Below are 21,381 nucleotides of genomic sequence, written 5' to 3' on the forward strand. Positions count from 1 at the left end.
AAAAACTTCCTTGAGTGGTACACGTTGCCGTTTTTATTAATATATCCAACAAATCAAACATTCAGAAATTACACGCATGTGTATATGTGCGTTTAAGCGAATATATATCTGTTCGTACATTTTGTGAGCTCTTCATAAAAAGGGGCGTGAGGCAAAGTTCAAGCAGGCTTTAACTTGCACTTAATCCCTCAGGCCATTTTCCCCCCAAGAAAAAATTGCGCTCTTAATCCCAGTTCATTTTAATAAGATACAAAAAGTTGCAAAAAGGAAAAAAGGATTGAAAAAATTGCAAATGTATTTCTTTTTTTCTTCTTTTTTTTTGCGTACAAACTGTTAATTGTTAACCTCAAAATTAATCGATTTTTTTTTTGTCCAATTAATGGTGTTCATGTTATGTTTTATTTTTAAAATTACGCAAGTGGGGGAGGAAGAAAAAATATAGCAGAATAACATAAAACTGTTACAGAAAAGGACCAAACGGAAAACTCATCACCCTCATCGGAGTAAAAGGCGGAATTCTCATTTTGTTAAGAGAGAAAAACAAAAAAGAAAAAAAAAAGACATGCCGTCACGTCAGTAAAGTGTTACAAAATTTCTTAAATTTGATTGTAAATATTGTGAATGCTGCTTGAACGACATCGCTTATGAGCCCAGCATGAATGACGCCCATTATAATCGCAGCATGAACGCATGTTAGTTTTATGCGCTCGTTTATTCCACTTCTTTTGTGGCGTTTTTTGTCCGACGCTTGGCTTAAATTCCACTTGAAACAACTCGCGGGAAACAAAAAATGCTGGACTCGGATACCGAACTACCGCAAGAAATTCTGGTGGAATACGAAAAATTGTTGAAAAAGTCATACACGGAAAATTTTGACGAGTAAGTATGTGCAATGGAAGCATGTCGCTATAAATTAGCGCTCTGTTGTTTTTTTTTTTTACGAAGCTGAGTTAGACAATGTGCAAAAGAATTGACTATTATGCATGAGCACGTAACGAAAGTGTTCACATCCATGTGTGCGCTTTTGCTCTGTCGCATGTTCACACAAACGACTCTTCTTTTGAGCAGATTGTATAAGACCGACTTGCTAAAGGTAATTGGGAAGGATGGATACGGTTCACACATCGTTTTGTTGATTCCGTGTTTTATCGTTTCGTCCGGTTCAGACCCTGAGAAGACACTGTAAGTGGACCTTTTATTGGCTGTGTTTATTCGCGTGAAGCGCGTGCATGGTAGCAGTGGGAAAGTTAAGAGTGCCCATGCTGGTGGCGATGATATAATTTTATTTATTTTCATTTTATTTATTTTCATTTTATTTATTCTTCATTTTATTTATATTTTTTTCTCCCTTTTCGCACTGCTGCCACTTCGCCACATGCAGGAGATACGCCATCTTGACGTTGGACCCAATCGTGAAGGAGAACTACGTGCTGGTTCTGTGCGAAACGCATACAAGTTGGCTGACTGACGCGGTTTACGCGTACGCAAAGCAGTGTAAGGAGGGCAAGAAAAATGAGGAAAAAAAAAAAAAAAAAAGTGACCAATTGTGATGGCGCGAAAAGTGCAGACATTCCTTTTTGGTCATTTTCCCACGAGTAAAAAAAGCCTCCTGGTAAAACCTCGCTTCATCGTTTTATTTCTTCCCCCTCGTGCAGGGTACGACACGCTTCCGAGGAAATACAAAAAGAACCTGAAAAAACTGTACTTGGTGCACAGCGGATTCATGTCCAAAACGTTGCTAACCATTGTAACTCCATTCGTATCAGCCAAATTCTGGAAGAAAGTAGAATACATAGAAAAGTTAGAGGATCTATTTTTAAAATTAAATATAGATCCAACATATTATTTGAGATGCTTTCCATACATAGTTCAGAGAAATGAAGAAGTGCTATTAGGAGGAAAAACAGTTTCCGTTTTTGGAGCAGACTTAGAAATTTTATGTCAACGATTTGGAAAAACCTACATGGAATATAAACACATCCCTTCCATCATTGTGGATTTCTTAACCCATTTACTGAAGCCTGAAATTGTTAATACGAAAGATCTGTTCTACTTACAGGCAGATGCAAATACATTGTATGGAATAATTGGAGACATAGAATATGGAGAACCGACAACAGATTTTAACAACATTCCTTCCCTAGTCTGTTCATTCAAGCTTTTTTTAGATACACAGAGACATGGGTTGCTGGGTAGAGATGCCTTCACGAAGTTGTACCATTTAAAAACCGTTTCAGCATCGGATAAGGCGATTAGAAGTGTTTTATTTAAACTGTATGATAAGCTTGAGCCGGGTGCTAAGGATTGTCTAATCTGTCTTTTGAAATTTTTTAAAACCGTCTCAAAGTATTCAAGTGAGAATAACATGACGGTGGAAACCCTGGCTAAGATTTTTGCTCCCACGTTTTTCAGACCCAGTGTTCCGAACGCCGTTTTTTCGCAGTGCATTCCTTTGGCGAATAGGTGCCTGCAGATGATAATTGAGGCCCCCGACATTTTGACGGTGAGTTAATACACATATGGGTAGAAGCATTAAGGGGAGGCGATGTGAGCGGTGTGGTTATTCCAACTGGCATCGCCTGGGTGCATATGTCACTTTGTCGCCATTTTGAGACATGTTTCCCCATTTTGAGACATCTTTCCCCATTTTGAAACGTTTTTCTCCATTTTGTCTCCATCTTGAGACATGTTCCCCCATTTTGAAGCTTCCTTTCCCATTTTGAAAATTCTTCCCCCATTGCATAGAACCCGAATAAATACGACGCAGAAAGTGACAGCTCAGACGAGAGCGAGTCAGATGACAGCAAGGAGAAGGAGTCCAAATCGGAGAGCTCAAGTGAGGAGGCCAGCAGCGAGTCACAAGGAAGCAAAGGGAATAAGGGGCAGTCCAGCGATTCGGCGGAGCTTGCCCAGCATGGATCGAAGTCCTCGGAAAGGGGAGGCCCAAATAAGAAGGACACTCCACAAAAAGACGCCTTGAAAAGGGGTGAATCGAAGAAGAAATCGGACGAACAGACCGAGGAGGAATCGGAGTCTGAGGAAGAGTCTGAGGAGGAGTCCGAAGAGGAATCCGAGGAAGTGACAGAGGAAGCTACGGAGGAAGAATCAGGTTCAGTGGAAGACACCAGGAAGGTTAATTTTAAAAGGGAGGAAGGAAAGGCGGAGTAAGCACAGTGGTGAAGCGCTGGAGAAGCAGTGATGACAGACAATGAAGCATCTGAGGAAACAATTAGGAAAGCCGCGCTGATGGCAAGTGCCCATTTCTTATGCTTCCCGTTGAAGGATTCTCAACCCGGCGAGGTGGTAAGAATCCACTAGGCAACTTACCCCCCGAAGGCATGGATAATGGTAATATGCGTCAAGAGAGAAAAGACACAGGGAAAATGTCGTGGAGTTGGTAGAAGCAGGTTAGACGCCCAAACCGCTTTTGCGTAAGGACAGATGCACTTTTGAATGACAGCTTGATAAATAGAAACGGTAACTCTAGTGAGATAAATAAAAAAGGAAAGGTAAAAATATTAACCCAGTGAGGTAGAGATAAAAAAAAGGTTAGCCAAAGACCGTGGGTACGTTGTGGATCATATTGTATTGGCGCACTGGTGGGGAGGCAGCTGCTAATTGGTTTTCAGTCAAACGTTAAATAGTTTTTTTTTTTTTTTAGTGAAAAAAGATCACGAAAAGGAGAAGCCGAGCAGACTAGCTACAAAACCAAATAAGGCTTATAAATTTTCGGGGACCCACGCGCAAATGTGCCCGCACGTCCCCAACAGTCGCAGAAAGGTGTATGCTGGACGTTCACTTATTAGTAGCTAATATACTCCACATGTTTGTGATTATAAAACGAATTTTTATCGCAGCAGTTGTGTTTTCCACGAGGGAGAGCAGCACACGCCAGCCATATATATATATATATATGGGGGAGGGTCCTTTTTTGGGGTTCATTTATGGCCTCCTTTTTTTTTGTGCACATTTATGGCTTCCTTTTTTTGTGTGCACATTTATGTGTGCATTTTTGTGTACTGGTGTTTTTTCTTTTTTATTATCAAAAATTGTCTACTTCCGCTTGTTTTTTTTTTTTTTTTTTTTTGGGTTCGTCCCTTCACACCTTCCTCTGCAGCGTGGGGGGACATGCGCTATACCCCTCTGCATATACTTCTTCCCTTTTTTTGTCGAACGTGTGTACACATGTTACCTCTGCGGGGATGTGTATCTCTCCCTCTTTTGGTAAGCTCAGCTACACGTGTACGTATCTGTGCTTGCACACATGTGGTATTTTATCATCTTAATTTTTTTTTTTTTTTTCTTATTCTTTTGCTTCCTCTTCTTCCCCTTCTTCCTCTTTTTCTTCCATTTTTAGATAACTGCGGCTTTATGTTTCCCCTGGCAGTAGTATTTGTTGCACGTAATTTTTCTTTCTACAAGGTTATGTTCATAGGTGGACGCAAAGCTTGTGCGTTATATCTCCCTGCACACCCACGTACAAATAGTCTTTTGTAATCACGTGCATAGGCCCGTTGCGAAAATCTGCGTGGGGGTCAGTTTGTGTTCCTTGGCACCTTTTAAATTTGCGTTTGTGCTAACTCCAACCTGTGGATTATAATATGGATAGTTTCATACGGATAGTTTATATGATCCTTCTTGAATAACTTTAACAAGACAGAAAGAAAAAAAAAAAAAAAGAACCAGAGGAGGAGGAAAAAAAAATGGCTGGCTCAGCGAGCGAAATAAGTGAATCGCTAAATGCCTGGATGAATAGCAACTCGTCCATAGAGTCTTACGTTCTGATCAATTCTGACGGTAAGAAGAGAAGGTGCGCGAGGGGGGGCGTGGGTGAGGAGTTGAGCTTGCCATCATAGCAGTAGGCCCCAGGTTGCCTCCGGGCAGTGGTCTGCATATGATGGGGGGGCACATAAAATGTAGACCGCGTCGAACCGTACATGCAAGTAATATTCACCTTAGTGTAACATATGTTGGGAAAGAAGTAAAAAAAAAAGGAACACAGCATGACCAAGTGGCTAACTGTGGGGGGATGAAACTCCCACAGGTCTCTCGCAGTGAGCAAGGGGTGGGTAAAGTGCGAACAGAAGAAGTAGCATAGCACCACAGTAGGCACCCCCCCCTAGGTTGCATATTCGGAGTGCTACTCTTCTCCCACTCATCTCAAATGCAGTTTACCTGCGCAATAATGTGTAGCAAACCTTACAAAGAAACATTTGCTATTTTCCCCCATTCTTCCTTACCATTTGCTAAGGCATCCCGCTAAAATACAACGAAGACGTGAGCTACGAACATGCAGTTAAGCAGGCCTCCCTGTTCTCGTAACTCTTATATTATCTTATATTATATTATCTTTTTTTTGTTTTTTTTTTTACTGAAAAGATGCTAGGATAGTGTCGAAAGTGTGCCAAAGTGATCGTGTTACATATTCCTTTTCCTGTCTTTACATTTTTTTTTTTTTTTTTTCTTGTTTCTAATTACAGAGACTTATTGACAAAAACAAAAAGATGTGTTAAGGAATTGCTTCCTCAAGAGGTAAAAAAAAAATAAAATAAAAAAAGAGAAGAAGATGCAAAAAGGCAAAATATAGGAGGGTGAAAAAGAAGACCCCTAATGGAGGGTAACTTAACTTAATGAGCGTTATGAACAGATTATGTAATCCTCGTGCCGTGCACATAGGTACCCGGGGTGATGGTGATTCCTCTAGGCATCCTCAGTTGACTGTCCAGCTGCACGCCACCCATCTGAGATGCCGCCACTTTCCCTTCCCTATGCACCTCTCTCCCCAGAACGAATTCAACAGCAATTTACGAATTCGCACAAAAAAAGAAACTGAATACATCATATGCAACCATGGGGACTATTCGCTCATAACAAAACAAAATTGCAAGGACACGCAAACGAATAAAAATAAATGAAAGTATGGAAGACACTCCTAAGGAACTTCCCTGTGTTTACAGGGGGCGTCTCCCCAAGTTGGCGCAACGAACGGAGGATAAACACAGAGAAAATAAACACACAGAGGAATGTCTTAATATATGGATGAATACGACCCACCGCGCTCAGCTACCTGCGCGGAGAAACCATCAGCCTCTGAAAAAGCAGAAACGAATAGGAATAGGGGGGGAGGGCGCCCTGTTTTCCTTCTTGGCTGATTTTCCTACATAACCATTTCTGTTCACTTATTTGTAAAAAAATCCTTTTTTTTTTTTTTTATTTCTTCTGATCTTTATTCATTTCTCCATCCCCGTCATCATCGTTATCATCATTCTTTTCGTAGCTTCGTGTGTGCGAATCTTTATATGACTCTACATTAGCCTTCGATTTGGAGTTAAAAATGCATTTTGTGGCAAAGGACAGGACGAAAGTGCACAGTAGAAGGACGATGAGGTGAATTATAATCCCCTTATTGAATGATCCCTCCTGTATGAGTATGATTCTTTGGAAGGTGGGGGGTGGGGTTGAGGCACGTGTTTGTATATATGTACGTGCGTGTATACATGTAAGTGCGTATGCGTGCGTGTGCTTTTGCTTTTTCCTTTTTTTTTTCCGCTGGGGCTTACTTATTCACGAGGGGTAAAATGAAGGTAAAGTAAAGCAAAAGGAAATTCACCACGTTGATTTTTTTCCTTCCTTGAGTGTTCTTTAGCCACATGAAAAGGAGGCACGTTTTGGACAAGTTCGAAAACTGAAATGGGGTAAAAAAAGGAGACATTTGTTTGTGGCACTCCTACCGCGGGCTCGCGTACCAAATTCGATGGCACGCCCAATGCACACGTGAGCAACTAAATCGGCAGCGCAATTTAACCATGAAGGTGTTGGCCGATATGGAGCGATAGATATGCTTCAGCGAAAAGTCCATCGATCTTCCCCCTGCAAGGAGGAACAAAAAAAGATTATAACGAACTGGGGCTAGTTCTGATGACATAAAGGGAGGGTAGGCCTACAAATCCATTCGGCTCCCTAAATAGGGCAACTGGTATTACCGATGAGAAGGGGGAAAAAATTGGTAGCCACGGATTCGTAGAATCCCCAGCTGAGGCCTACGGATAGTATTCTCTCTTTCAGGTTAATCGTGTTGGTGTGCCTGCATGAGGGCAAATGGGAAAAGGCGCATGAAAAGAGGGGAGTGAAAGCAGAAGAGTGCATGGAATACCAAGGTAGCCCCTGTACAGACATAGCACACAAACACATATATATAGGCATGAAAATCTTTACGAACTCATTTTTATTCTCTGTATGCATACTTATGCGACAAGATGTAGTACAATCCACCCAGGTCTATGAAGTTGGCGCACTCTTGGAAGATGATCTGAAAAGGGTAAGGTAAAAAAAAAAAAGGAGTTCCCATAAGCATGTGTATATGTAGTTATGCATTTGTCTATTCATTCATGCATCTGTATGTATGTGCTTTTGCGTGTGCATCCATTTTGTGGGAGGCCTAGCCTGCCAAGCGTACGTTGAAAAGGTTCAGGTTTTGAAGGAGGCCTATCGAGAAAAACGCTAGGGTGAACAGCTGCATGAAAGGACGAATAGGGGGAAGCGTTAGAGATGATGGTTCTACGGAGGTAATTACATACGTTCAAGTGGGTGTAATAGAAAGCTTCTTTTGTTTTTTCACGGTTTTGGGGAGTCTTCCTCCTTCTCCCTTCTTCTCCTCTCATCCTCTGTAACCTTCAAAATTTGCGATACGATGTAGTAAAAACACACGAGGAAAAACAACTTTGTCGATCCAGCATTCTTTGACCTATTAAAAAGGGAAAGCAAGAAAAAAAAAAAAAAATACATGTGCTAATTGGAAGAGAGAAACGCGAAAAAAAAGAACTTTCGAATGATGTCCCATTTTGAGTCTACTTATAAGGTTGCTAATGAAGTGTGTTGCTGCACGTCATTCGTTAATCAGGGGGACTTTTTTGTTTTTTCTTCCAAAATCTTTCATGTCTATCTAGTGTCATTACAATTTAAATCCGTCATATATTATGTAGTATGGTGTAAAGGCCGTCAGGGAGCAGTTAACAAAATGGAAGAGCGCCATTTTGTGATAAGCTAAAATTTGTCGTATGTAATTGGGACACAGCTCTACATACTGGGCTGTGCTCCCCTTTCTGCAGCTTCTTGTGGAAGATTAAGTAACAGTTTTTAGTTAGTTTTAGCTTGCGTTCATCCCCAAAAATATTCACAGAATGACGCAAACTTGGTGGACTATTTGCATGAGTAGATATGCGCTGCCCTGTGTTTGCCAATGAGGGAGGCACATCTTTTGTTTGGTTGTCATTAAAAGGTTCTGAGGGGTTCCAATAAAACTGCGTAACGGGGGGTTATACTCTATTACGTATGCTTATACATGTAAGCATTTTGGGGGAGGCTGCTTTTTTGTTCGCCGCGCGGGATGTAAAAAAGAAGGGGAAAAATTGAAGATTACGTTTGGTGTTAAAAAAGGGAGAAAAAGTCCCCCTACGGGTGTATTGTTCTTTCCGCTTCTTTTTTATTTTGTCAATTTGCTTGATTGTATGTTTCTTTGCGATCGTACAATTTTAGGGTGTTTTTTTTTTCTGTTCCCTTTTCAGCTATGCGCGGGTGTTCAAAAGGGGGTAACATTCGAGCAACCGTTGAGCGCACTCCCGACTTGTCGTTCCGCTATTGTTGCCCCTACCTTTGTTGCCTCGATTTTTTCCCCCTTTTTCCGTCCCTGGCTTTTAGCCGGCAAACCAGGGCCAACTTCTCTCGCGTCACCTTTACTTTTCCATATTTGACAGTTTTAATATTATTTTTCCCTTTTAGTTTCCAATTATGGTAAAGGATGGGAGAGTTGGAGGGTAAACAAAAGGCAACCAAAAATGAACATTCTTCTTTTTTTTACTTATCGTAACAAGGAGGACGACATAAAAAAAAGTGGATGACTAAGAAGGGCTCAAATGTTGTTCCCATGGGGATACACCTCTGTCAAACTGTATAGCTGTATATACACGTGCAAGCATCCGCATATAATACGATATATATAGTGTATATAGTACATACATGCATATGTATATAGATGTGTATTTATACATAGGTGTATTTACACATATGTATATTTATACACATTCATGGGCAACACTTGGCGTTGGCCTGGGCGGAAAACAGGGAGCGGAAAAGAACAAAAGTCCACCCACGCACACACAACGTAACGCAACGCATGACAGACAAGATGGCAAAAATGGTCAGATTTAAAAAGGACAGACATATGATTTTTGCGTGAAATATTTTGCGCGCACTCGTCCATGTCTATGAATCGATAAATCAAAGGCTTAAAAAAGAAAAAACTATTAAAACAAATGAGACTGGGAAAAAAGACGCATAAGACAACAAATGGGAAAAGAGGCGGAGAAAGCGGCCAAAAAAAAAGGCAAAAAAATAACAAAAAAAAAGAAAAAAAAAAACGAGGAAAAAAAAAGAAGAAAAAAAAAAATGATAATACATTGTTTAGCATTTTCTTTTCCTTTTTTTTTCCTCGCTTCTTTTTTTTTCTTTTCCTTTCTTTTCCTTTTTTTCCCTTTTCCTTTTCCTTTTCCTTTTCCTTTTCCTTTTCCTTTTCCTTTTCCTTTTCCTTCTTTTTCCTTTCTAAGATTTATTAAAATTTAAACACTACGATTTTACAATCATTTTGCATCTGCGACAAGCGATTTAAAATGAGAAGAAGTGGGAGTGGTGGTCGCAGTGGGCGGGGGGTCATGATCTGTTTTTTTTTCTTTTGCAGCAGCAGGGGCTGGAGAACATCAGAAAAAATATATGGTTAAATTTAAAAAAAACACTTTAAATGCGTAAATGTTCTTTTACCCTTCGTAGCTGTCACCATTGTCGTTGTACTTTTTCTTTATGAAATTTATCACCGTTGGGATTCCAGCAGCTTTGTTTAATTCCTGTTATTTTTTTTTTTTTTTTTTGGGGGGGAAAAAAAGGGAAACGTGTGCAGAAATGGGCATACACATATAGGTATGATGTATGGTCGAGCTGTTCAATACTAATGTTGTGTGTATGTGCCAATCTGTAGAGGCATCCTCAGGGGGGAGGGGGGTGCTAAAAAATGTTCTTACCTTCAACTTTGACGCAGCGACATTTATGTTTGACTTTACCCATGTGACTTTTTTTTGTAAACTCATGACCCATTCAGGGATGCTGCCGACATCTGAAGGAGGGTACACATATATAGGGTTGGTGTGGAGGTAGGAAACACGTAGGATACATATATATAGGGTTGGTGGAGGGGTAGGAAATACGGAGGGTTCACACGTGTCTCATATGAGGTGGAGGAACAGACGTGACAACGCATGCGGGATGCACCTCAAGTACGCATAATCTGGCGCATCACTCCATCGGAGCTTCGCAGCGTTCTAACCCAACAAATTGCAGAAATAGTCGGCATAGTTCAGGCAATTCCTGTGAACAGGGTGTGATGCGAGTGTACAGATGCGTGAGCAAAGACACATGTGTGTGTGTGTACGCATAAGGGCATATCTATAAGGGTTCTCGGTGTGGAGTGCAATTTTCCTCCACTGAGATTTTGCCCCCTTCTCCTGCGACTGCCAATGCTCCTTCCAGTGGAAGTATTTTCCTGTCCTTTCCAGCTGCACTTTTTCTCTATGCCTGAAGGGCCATACCTTGACAATATGTCGTACGTATCTCCGATCCATTGCAGTTTCATCACCTCAACCAAGAGGTCTACTTCTTGCTTCGTTAGTGGAGTTTTACTAAAAGTAGGAGAGGGTAAAGAAAGAAAAAAAAAAAAAAGAAAGAAACGTGAGATCAGCCGAAGAGATACACACCAAAATAGAAGGTATGATAAAAAAAAGGAATAAATCCTGAGGAGACGCTTTAAAATGTCCTTCTCAAAGTGTGCTTTACCCCTACAAAGAAAAAAGAAACACATGCCCGAAATGGTGAAGATGTAAAAATAGCGGGGTCGTTTTTTCTATATGAACCATGTTTGACAATTGGGGGAAAACAAAATAGTAAGTTACCATAGGGATGCTTTCACGATACACGTGGTAGGGATGATAGCGGGCGCTCGTTTTGGTCACGCCCGTTTCGCCATCTATAGGGGGAAAAAAGGAGGAGGTAAAGAGTGGGGGGGCAGAAGATATGAGAATGTGAACGGGTGAAGAGAAGAATGCGAAGATGGGCACTTTGCAACGGCCCCATCGCTGCGCCCAAACGATTCAACACACATGCAATTTTGGAGATTGCCTCTGCTCTTACCCATTACGTAACCGAATGAGTACTCATACCCGTAGACTTCTACGCCTGCATGAAAGGCACCTGTTAGGGAGGAGGCATCACAGGCAGGGGGGTCGCACTGGTGGAACTATATACATATGCATATAAATATGCACATACATATATATACATATACACGTGAGAATATTCACACAGGAGACAGGGAGACCAACGGAATGCATAAGTGACGTACACAATTGAACACACTGCGCGCCAGCTTAAAATGCACACAGAAATTACCTGCTCCCATAGATCTGGCCACCGTATTGACAACCTTGGAAACAGCATCCAAGTCATATATATTTAAGTAGACCATACTGGAATTGAAGTCGGGCTGCGGGATTTCCTCAGAACCCCGCGTTTCGTAATGGCCAGACACGCCGTTTTTTTCATCTTTCTTTGTGCATTCTCTTCCCTTGGCGCGATTTTTCTTCTTCATTGATCTGGGGTGGGTGGGTTCCTACGTGTTGTGCGTTGTTAGCTGCCAGGTTTGCAACACTTGCGGCGGGTTGCCTTTTGGTAACGCGCGGAGGTGGCTGTGTGGGGAGATGCCCGATAGTGCTGTGATGTGCTCACGATGGGATGGCAGTATGCATAGCCAGAACCGATTCTTTTGAATTGACAATTGTGAGACGGAGATTAAAAGCGAGCGCGCCTTTGCGTGTAGTATGGGGAGATACGGTACGGTCAGGAAGGTGAAGGTGAGAGTGTTTAGCTGCGCCCCTACAGTTATTATATACACTTAAAAAAAATTAACGTAAAAAAAAAAAAAAAAGTTGTTTCCATCAGTGTCAAGCTGTTCTCATGTTACATTTTGCCATGATTTTCTTTTTATGTTTAAATAAAACAAAAAAACAATGTCTTCAAATGATTAGAAAATATGGAGGGAACTTGCGCAGAAGCATTTTCTGTTTTGTTTCATTCTGTGATTGCGTTCGGTCTGCTTCGATATATCGCTTTGCGCTATTTCGCTATTTTGCTGTTTCGCCGTTTCGTCGTCTCGCCCTTTCGCCTTTCGCCGTTTCGTTATGTTGCTGCTTTGCAATGTTGCCGCTTTGCCGATCGGGTACTTGGTCATATTATTCATTTTGTTTTTACTTGTTTTATTTTACGCTTCGCGAATCATCATTTTGCCATTTTGTTTTTTTCCTGTTGTGTATATTTTTTGTTCACCTTTTTGTTAATTTTTTTTTCGTTTTTTTCGGTTATCTTTCTTTCCCGCTTTTTTGTAATTTTCGCCATGGTGCACACGGGAATGGAGGCGCAAGGAAAACAGAAGCAAAAAGGGCACGGAAAAAAAGGAAAAAAAAACAAAAAAAAACGCAAGAAAAAAAACAAAAAAAAAACGGAAAAGAAAATACACAAAACAGGAGAAGTGGACCAATGCGCTGCATGGGACAAACGCGAAAAGTGAAAAAAATGAAAACGTCTAAGGATTTCAAGTATCCGACGTGCCGATAAAAACCCACCTTCTCATTCCTAGGGAGGCCAAATAAAGCGGCAAGCGGAAAATTATGCAGACTTCTTACGCATGTACGAATTTTCCTTTTTCTTAGCAGCACGACCGTCAGTGAGCTCACCCCTTGTCAATGAAAAATGTTTAAGGGAGTACTCTGCACATGTGCTAGTTCATGCATACAACTTGTGCGGGGTGATCCCCCCCTCGGATGGGGAAGCTTCGTCCTCATTTAACCAAACTGTTATAAAATGGTCTCATTTGACGCTTCCCATTGACAAAGCTAACCGGGGTGTATAAGAAACAGCAAATGGGAAAAATCCCATTTGGCTATCCGTATAGATATACATGATAAGGCTCATTTGAAGGAGAGACATCAGTTCAGCCAATCTATCTCCCTTTAAAAATGACAATGTGTATCCCACACGATTAACTTTGACAGAAGTTTCCTTCCGCGTATATGGCTAAGTCGTTAAAAAGGCGTAAGACTCCATGACATGTCGACATGTGCATGGGGTGAAGTACTACACGAGAGGGGAATGTGCTGGTCGTGTTCCCTCTCTTTGTGCATGCCTTCTGTTTTTCTAACAAATTGTAAAAGGAGGGTTTCGTGCATTTCGTACGTTTAGTAATTCTTATTAGGCATTGCCTCATTTTGGTACAACATCTGAATCATACGCTTTTTGCAAACAGAGGACACCCCGAAGGTGCAATTCTTACCAACAAAGGGGAAGTCACAACTGGTGGGTACAGACAATAAAATTCGCTTAACGGGGGATATCGTTCATGACGTGCAGACGGTTGTGTATCATGTGCAAGTTTTCTCCTGCAGCGAGAAAAAGTATTTTTCTTCGTTCGCACTTTTTATAACCCGGGAGAGGGAAGTTGCCCTCGTCGATCCATTTCGTGCGTACTGTCACACACTTCCAATACGCATATGGAGAAGTAGACGAAGTAGCAGCTTGCGCTGCTGTGAAGGGTTAATCCTGCCCTCCACGTGACAGGCATGCAGATAGGCAAAAATGGGGAATCCGTCGTTAGCCTGCTCCTGCGTCTGGTTCCACTCGGTGAGATATTTTTTCATGTTTTTTTTTTTTTTAAAATAGATTAAAAATTTTGAGTAGTTTCAAATACAAAAGTATGAATTGCGAGAAATTAAAAAAATATATGCCTGCACATATATATTTCCTTCCGTATGAATATATACATATACACTGGTCCTTTCTTTTTTTTTTTTTTTTTCGGTTAGATTACATAGGGCTCTTAACAATGACTACTTCCTTCATGCACGCACATATGAACACGCGTAGGCGCACCTGCACATGGGCACACACGCGTGGACATACGCACGTATGCACACAACATAAATATACGCACATACACATAAAGTGCATTATGTAGGTGCGCATATAGAACGGCATAGGAGAGTGGACACATCTATTTTTATATATACATGGGAACGGGGGGAGCTACAGGAGAGGGTCTTGGTTGTGGTGGTTTTGTACATTAAACTGAGACTCCATAAAAAGGTTTACTAGGTTACATAGCAGAGGGTACACACACATGGCAGTGGAGTAATACATGTACATGTTATTTGCTGACATATGCGCAGTGGGAATGGGCGAGGAATTGCAGTAGAGTAGGATGGGGGCATTTTTCCCCCCTCTGTCTACACTTGTTCTTTGCAACACTTGTAATGTTACTACATATATATAATCCTTCTTCACTTCTATTTTTCTACTTCTCTCTCTCTTTTTGACTTCTGTCGTCTTTTGGACTGCTCCTTCCTTTGGACTCCTCCCTTTTTTGATCTTCTCTCTCTTTTAGACTTCACTCTTTTTTCCGTTTCTCCTCCATTCCATTTCGTCCCTCCTTCCTTTACTCGTTACTCTCGAAGTTTACCTTCAAAATGTAGCCGTCGAAGTTGCAAAAGTTGAGCGCGTCAATTGCGTTTTTCGCATCATACTCACTCTCCATTATGACCGTTCCTGTGACTTCCTTGGATGCAGTTTCCTCATTTCTTAAATCTGCCCTGACAACTCGGCCGTGCTTCTTAAACAGATCTTTTAATTCCTTCCAGGTGCTTTGCGGTGGTAAGTTGTAAACAATGAGGGTGCAATTTCTTTTGCTGGATGCTCTAAATTCGCTTCTTCGGAAATCCCTTCGAAAATCTCTTCGGTAGTCATCCCGGTAGTCTCTTCTGTAGTCCATTCTGTAGTCAAAATCACGTCTCCTTCGGGGATCGTACATCCTGTCGTTCCTCATGTTGTTGAATCGGCGCTTTTCGTAGCTTCCCGAGTTCTCTTCTCGGTCCTCTCTCACAAATATGAGTCGGTCTGGCGGGGTGTACGGGGGGGGTTGCCCGCGAGTGTGCAACAGGACGAAGGTATGCAGCGACAGGCACGCACAAAAGCACTCAGCATGAATGGAGCACCGGGATGTATGAACCACCCGGCATGTATGCCACTGAAGCACTCCACGAAGCTATCGGCGAGTTCACTTACCCTCCAACTTGGAATCGTTTAAGCTGTTTATAGCCTCCTGCGCCTCTTCATACGTTGCATACTCCACAATTCCGCATCCCTGCGCAGATAAGGAGGAAATGACATCCCATGGAGAATGTGCACCGGCACAGCTGCACAATTTACTCCTCAGCCAGGGTCAAAAAATTGGGGGAAGCTGCTTCATCGCAAATTTGTGCCAATACAAAACACCCGACCGTGCGAGTATCCTACACACACAACACATGCACTTGACCCACCTTTGACCTTCCCTGGGTGTCCTCAAAAATGTCGACCCTCACGACATCTCCGGCTTTTCTCATGTGCGTCTTCAAAACTGGCCACGTGACTTTCCAAGGCAAATTTCCAACGTAAACTCGACAACCCTTGGCTGGGCTTTGCTGAACAGGGGAGTGAACGGATGCCTATCACCCAGGGGGAAAGAAACAGGTTAACGAATTGTATATTGGGTGAAAGGTACAGAAGGTGGGGGGGGGCGGTTCCTCCAGTAGGGGAAGAAAACAAGACCGTGGTATGCATGTAATATACGGATGGCATGCACACCACCACTGTGATGCATAGACGCGTCCACTTTTTGCTTCTCTTCACGCTTGGCGTCCCCCAGGGAGCGCCTTTGTTGCTAAATCTATATACATACTGACGCGGACGCGGATTTGCAACGCGCTAACTCAGCTCTACATGATCACAGCGCGAACTTCGTAACTGCACTTTGCTCCTTTGTGCACTTGGCACATGGAACAAAAGCAACCATTCTATGTATTGACTTCACAACTGATTAAACGATCAGTTGATGATATATGACAACACTCAATTTGCGCTAATCAAATACGTAAAATGGGGGGGAAAAAAAATTTGCGGCTTACATTACTGGTATCCTCCATGGTGTGAATGGTTATCTTGTTGGAGTGGATTTTTCGGGTTGGTAAAAATTCAGGCCGTTCGCCAAATTGTGAACAGGGGCGTGTACGTGGATGTAAAAATATGCAGGCGCTTTACGTGTATGGGTGACCAAATATGATTATACGGAGGGGGGTCGGATATTCTCGCGTATGTTATTTATGTATTGCTAGGAAAGTGAAAAAAAAAAACAGAGGGAAAAAAGGGTTGCGCGACATGCAATTTTTGCAAATTGGGTTGTTTTCCCCCTAGGGAGTTTTTTTTTATTTCACATATTATACGCGTGAGCGTTCTTAACGTAAACGTAGGGGGTTCACATATATGTATGCTTAATCAAACGCTTATGTGGCTTCTTAAGCTTAGAATGGCTTATCTGCTCTTTAAAGCGTTTATATAATTAAAATAAAAAAATAAGAAAAGGAAAAAAATGCTGCAAGGATTTTCTTTAATTAGGTAACTCTACATATATAAATGTTTCGTTTGTAACTTTTTTTTTCCGTTTTTTCACTTTTTATATATTTTTTTTAAATCTCCTTTTTCCTTTGCTTTTTTTTTTTTTATTTGTTTCCGTTTTTTTTTTTTTTAAAGCGCTTCAAGCCAGTTTGGTTTTTCCCGCCACTACTTGTTACACTCCAAAAGTTTGGTAACAAAATATAGGGGGTTAAAAAAGGGTTGACGCATTCGCTCGCTTGCGTGGGGGTGGCTATATGCAGTGCGGGGAAGGAATGCGCACGAGCCAGCTTATGTCACGCTTATATGTACGTATGTAGGGATGTACGTAGGTACGTATGCATGTATAAAGCACGTACGTATTATGCTAACCCATGAGAGGCTACTCAGATCCTCTCATATCTACGTTTTCTCAATTTAATGTTTCTTCAAAGAAAAGCGTTCTTTTCTCGCAAATGGAGGGGCATCAACAGGGTGATATATATAAAATGTAAAATATATAAAAACAAACAAACGTGCACATATGTAACGGTTATTTTGTTTTTTTTTTTTTTTTTTGATACATCTGCTGTTGCGCTTGTAGCTCGTTGGCTTTGTAAATTAAGGCCGCTATAAAATGAGGATGTGAGAAGCGGAATGCATACCCATATGAATAATTGTACGTACATAATTTTTTGTGCTGGAATTATTTTTCCGCTAAAGTGGTAAGCGAAAACCGATTTGTTTTTTTTTTTTTCAATTTTGCAAAAAGAAAAAAAACACAGTGCAAATATATACCAAAATATATAGGAAAATATGCAAAATGAACCTCGCGACGTAATAAAAATGCCCAATCTCCCACGAGGTAGAGGTAGAACGCATGTTTTATTTGCTAGGGCGATGATGTGCCACTAAAATACTCGCGCAGATGCTGCGGTACACTGCCTATGAGTTTTTGTACCTACAGTACATGTAGGGTCGATTTCAAAAAAGTAATCCTCCCCCCTATGCTGCCCGTGGCTCACGGTTTTGCACATCTGCAGAAAAAAAACCGCTGCTGCTTCTTCCGCCTCTGCTGATGCTTTGGAAAGGGGGCATAACAAACCAGGTGGGTGTGGAAGAGTATCCCAAGTAGCATACCTTGCGATGGAGTTGAATTCCCCTTGGTGCATACGAAAGGTCGAGCGACGGGAGCACCTGTTGCGCGGCTTTGTGCATATAATAATATAAGTATATACCCTTTTGGTGGGCTCTTTTTTTTTGCATACCCTTTTTTTGCCATTGCAATCACTTCGCGCATGACAAAGTCAAAGGGTATAGCAACTTACTTGAGGCGGAACCTACCAAAAGGGATCTCTCCCCCCTTTTTTTTTCTCTTTTTAAAAAAAAGCCAATGAGGTGCCTTCTTTTTACTTTCAAGAGGGTATTCTCAAAAGGGTTAAATTTTTCTGTTATTGCAAAGGAGGGAATCTCCCCACTTGGGGGGCGTGGCGCGAAGATGAACACGAAAGAAAGGTATGACGACTTGTGCCCAGAGGGATTGGGGAGGGTTCAAAATGTGCCCAAGGCCAGCACAGCAATTCGTGCAGTGTATGCGCCAAAGGGATATGCATACGGGGCGAACAGGAGAGTTCACATGATACATAATATAAATATATATCCATGCATGCCGCAAATACGTATACCGCCTGGGTGAGTCGGCGTAATGTACGGAAAAAGAGGGAAGCTTTAATAGAGGGGAAAAGGCTCCACATATTCGTCCTATATTCGCCCTAGACTCGACGTGTAACTAGATAAAAGGATATTTTCTCCCGCCCCACGTTTCCTCTTTTATAACAACATTTTTTGCCTCCTCCTAACTGCTATTCGATTAGGCTAATTGCACGCTTTTTTTCCTGTTTCCTCTTTGGGTCAACACAGTGCAAAGGGAAGTATACATGCCCAATGGACGGTCGCCAAGTGCTGTTTGTTTCTTAACTCAATAAAAGAAAGAAAAAAAAACTTTGCAAGTCAGTCCCCTCACAGGATCATCATTTCTCATCCGATGTAATGGCTACCTTTTTTCAAAAGGCAAAATTTCCATTATGCCCATTAAGGGTAAACCTCTCCTCAATAGAGAACAAATTGTAGAAGTGTGCCACGTTCGGTAAGGCCGTTTTATACTCGTGACGCCGTGAGTGGGGCCACCTCCATTTGCTGTTACCACCAGTGAGAAGTAGCGGGTTTATTTTCCCATTGCTGGTGACAGAAAATGGCTGGCTTACTCAGGAAAGCCAGAGCACCGAGTAAGCTTGCACATTGGGGATTCGACACCGGGGGAGTGTATCTCCATCGTGTGCCAATCATTTTGTACAGTTCTCTTTCGATTGTGCTTCCTGCAGCAAATTACGCGATTCACGAAATATGTTTTCACCAAGTAGAGTGTTTTCTTCACGCGAGGAGAAATTAGGCAACAATGCGTGTGCAAGTGAATTAGAAAAAATGAATGTACATACAAATGCAGCATTAACAAGGGTCAATACGGGGGAAAAAAAAAATACATATTTGGAACACAAGGTGCCCTATAAGAGATACCTCTGTACGTAAACCATCCGTGTGCATACATATGACGTCTAAAATTGGCAATCTCCCAAGGGTGGTTAAGCGAATGTCCATAAAAAGTGGCAGCTGGATTAGTACAAAGAATGGACAAAACGGTGTAGTAATTTCTTTTTCCATTTCGGTAAAAAAAGAAAGCGCTAGAGGGTGATATGGCCAACTCGGCATAGTCTCCCTGTTAGGATTTCAAAAAAGTAATCAACTTTGAATGTGCACATCGATGTGTGATCAAAACGATTGGCACAAAAGGTGGCCTACAATGAGGTATGCACCATGTAGGTAATTTGGATCCCTAGCAGAGTAATGAACGAGCTCGTATACTTCTACCTACACGGACACAGAGACACCATTCCATACCCTTATCTGTGGCCGCTAAATAACGAAGTGAATGTTTCTCCTTAAGTTGTTTAATCTTTCTAGTATGTCCACGACAGCGGCCACTTGGCCGATGCACTCATTCTCGTCACTTCTACTGTCACACCTGCTAAGCAGTTCAACGTACTTATCCAATTTCTGCATGAAAGCATCCTTAGCTTTGTCCAGGATAATGAAGTCTACCTTATATTTTGTATATTTGTCGAAATCGATGCCTCCAGTAGGGAAATAATTCTCCTTTGAGATTATAAGATCTGGACGTCTTCCTGTAGAGTCATTTAAATATTCTCGCTTCTGACTTGAGTGTCTTTCTTCATTTGCATGGTGATGTTTCGTTTCGGCATTTTGAAACTTGTCGGCTTTTTTATCTTCCACATCGGGATCGATGTCCCTGTTGGTTAAATTGGTTGATTCTTTTTGGCTTCCTTTTTTACTGCTAATTTGCCTCCCTTTGAGGGAACTGCTGCTACTGTTCATCCACTCCCCGAGGTCATACCCGCACTTCTCCTTTATGTATTTTTTGTAGTCTAGCAGATTTTCTGTTTCTTCCCTCGTGATGCTATTTCTGTTTAATATTTCGTTGAACTCGTCATGCTGTAGTTTTATCTCCTTGATGAATTCTATGGGCGACAATTTTTCCGTAAAAAGGGGGTCTCCATATGTACCTGCGTGGGGATGCTTCTCTGTGTAGACATCCGGGTGGGCTTCCACATTTGCAGTGTTCGTTCGGGCAGCCAGATTTTCGGAACCGTCCATGTGGACATCCCTTTGGCAATCCTGTTCGGCCTTTTTCTTTCCACCCATGTTGCTGTTTCCCTTGTTGCTCAAAATTTCATCCCTTTCTCGGTTTTCCGAGACAATGTACACGTTGCACTTGGCACAGAATCGCTCCTCTTTGTTCTTCTGCTTAATGAGGGGGGTCACCATGCACTGGGGGGTCAGGGGTGGGCAAACCGTTACGATGGTGAAGGCGGTAATGATTGCTAAAACGGTCACGCGTGGGGGAGCTAACGTTGGGAAGCATCTCCTATGCACATGTGCCAATTCGCACGTGAGTTCGTTGACCTCAAGCGCATCTTACCATGTGGCAACACTCATTCAGCAAGGTCCAGCCTTGCAACAGCTTATCGCCCATAATCTGAGACGCCGCGAACGGGTCGGTAAGGGCGCTGCTGTTGCTTTCGACTTTCATTTTGTTCGCCCTGGTGAAGTGTGGATCAGCGGATGGGCAAGGTAGGACACGGAAAGTAAGGAGCAGCAAGACTTATTTAGGCATATATACATACAACAGGAAAAACGCAAAGAAGAAAAAATGCAAAGAGGAACATACAAACATTCACAACGATGTATCCACACAGGCGCTCTTACATTTAAGCACAGCTGGCAGCGAAAGGGATACCAGTTCAGCGTCACCTACTCGGAAGCTTTGCCTTCTTAAACGCTTAAAAGAAGAAATTACAATTTTGGGAAAAGTTTATCCGTTAGGGGCGCCTTCTTACGTTGCTTGGTTTTTCCCAAAAAGGAAAAATTGTAAAATGGTAAAAAAAAAAGAAAAAAAAAAGTAGATGGGGTGGATTAAAAATGACAAGATTGTAAAAAAAAAAATCTGCACGTGATGTGGCACCTTTAGCCAAGTACATAGTTGCTGGGAACAATTTGGAAAACGCGAGTAAAATGTAGACCACGACCAAACGAGGGTTCTTCTGTGGAGGGGGAAACAACGCACTCACGTATAACCCCGAAGCATGCATGCGATGGGGAATGCCCAGCATACGGGTCGTACAGTTCATATGGTCCAGGCGCGTGTATGGCGGGCGCATGCACTTGCGCGGAGGGGCAAAAGCAAAGTTAACA

At 42.0% G+C, this 21,381-nt stretch overlaps 6 protein-coding genes across 6 annotated transcripts; 2 read left to right on the plus strand and 4 right to left on the minus strand.

The window, feature by feature from the left end:
- Positions 1-790: 790 nt before the first annotated feature.
- On the plus strand, positions 791-3,168 carry C922_02204 (hypothetical protein; the record flags this gene model as incomplete). The annotated part of the gene is made up of 5 exons (XM_008817803.1): positions 791-879; positions 1,069-1,182; positions 1,382-1,494; positions 1,656-2,503; positions 2,746-3,168. The coding sequence occupies 5 exons, from the start codon at positions 791-793 to the stop codon at positions 3,166-3,168; spliced, it is 1,587 nt and encodes a 528-aa protein (XP_008816025.1).
- Positions 3,169-4,703: 1,535 nt separating this feature from the next.
- On the plus strand, positions 4,704-5,915 carry C922_02205 (hypothetical protein; the record flags this gene model as incomplete). The annotated part of the gene is made up of 4 exons (XM_008817804.1): positions 4,704-4,797; positions 5,252-5,318; positions 5,481-5,532; positions 5,787-5,915. 4 exons carry the CDS (start codon positions 4,704-4,706, stop codon positions 5,913-5,915), a joined length of 342 nt encoding a protein of 113 aa, XP_008816026.1.
- Positions 5,916-6,210: 295 nt separating this feature from the next.
- On the minus strand, positions 6,211-8,032 carry C922_02206 (hypothetical protein; the record flags this gene model as incomplete). Its single annotated transcript, XM_008817805.1, has 8 exons — positions 6,211-6,436; positions 6,561-6,685; positions 6,806-6,870; positions 6,984-7,084; positions 7,245-7,309; positions 7,457-7,513; positions 7,672-7,744; positions 7,956-8,032. The coding sequence occupies 8 exons, from the start codon at positions 8,030-8,032 to the stop codon at positions 6,211-6,213; spliced, it is 789 nt and encodes a 262-aa protein (XP_008816027.1).
- A 1,777-nt stretch (positions 8,033-9,809) lies between these two features.
- C922_02207 (hypothetical protein) lies at positions 9,810-11,689 on the minus strand (the record flags this gene model as incomplete). Its single annotated transcript, XM_008817806.1, has 7 exons — positions 9,810-9,896; positions 10,071-10,162; positions 10,373-10,413; positions 10,635-10,724; positions 11,017-11,068; positions 11,233-11,292; positions 11,491-11,689. 7 exons carry the CDS (start codon positions 11,687-11,689, stop codon positions 9,810-9,812), a joined length of 621 nt encoding a protein of 206 aa, XP_008816028.1.
- Positions 11,690-14,584: 2,895 nt separating this feature from the next.
- C922_02208 (hypothetical protein) lies at positions 14,585-16,109 on the minus strand (the record flags this gene model as incomplete). Its single annotated transcript, XM_008817807.1, has 4 exons — positions 14,585-15,042; positions 15,211-15,289; positions 15,468-15,608; positions 16,092-16,109. The coding sequence occupies 4 exons, from the start codon at positions 16,107-16,109 to the stop codon at positions 14,585-14,587; spliced, it is 696 nt and encodes a 231-aa protein (XP_008816029.1).
- Positions 16,110-19,524: 3,415 nt separating this feature from the next.
- C922_02209 (hypothetical protein) lies at positions 19,525-20,719 on the minus strand (the record flags this gene model as incomplete). Its single annotated transcript, XM_008817808.1, has 2 exons — positions 19,525-20,457; positions 20,609-20,719. The coding sequence occupies 2 exons, from the start codon at positions 20,717-20,719 to the stop codon at positions 19,525-19,527; spliced, it is 1,044 nt and encodes a 347-aa protein (XP_008816030.1).
- Positions 20,720-21,381: the final 662 nt, after the last annotated feature.

This window comes from Plasmodium inui (genome assembly GCF_000524495.1).
Source record: "Plasmodium inui San Antonio 1 unplaced genomic scaffold supercont1.7, whole genome shotgun sequence".
Taxonomy (NCBI): Eukaryota; Apicomplexa; class Aconoidasida; order Haemosporida; family Plasmodiidae; genus Plasmodium; species Plasmodium inui.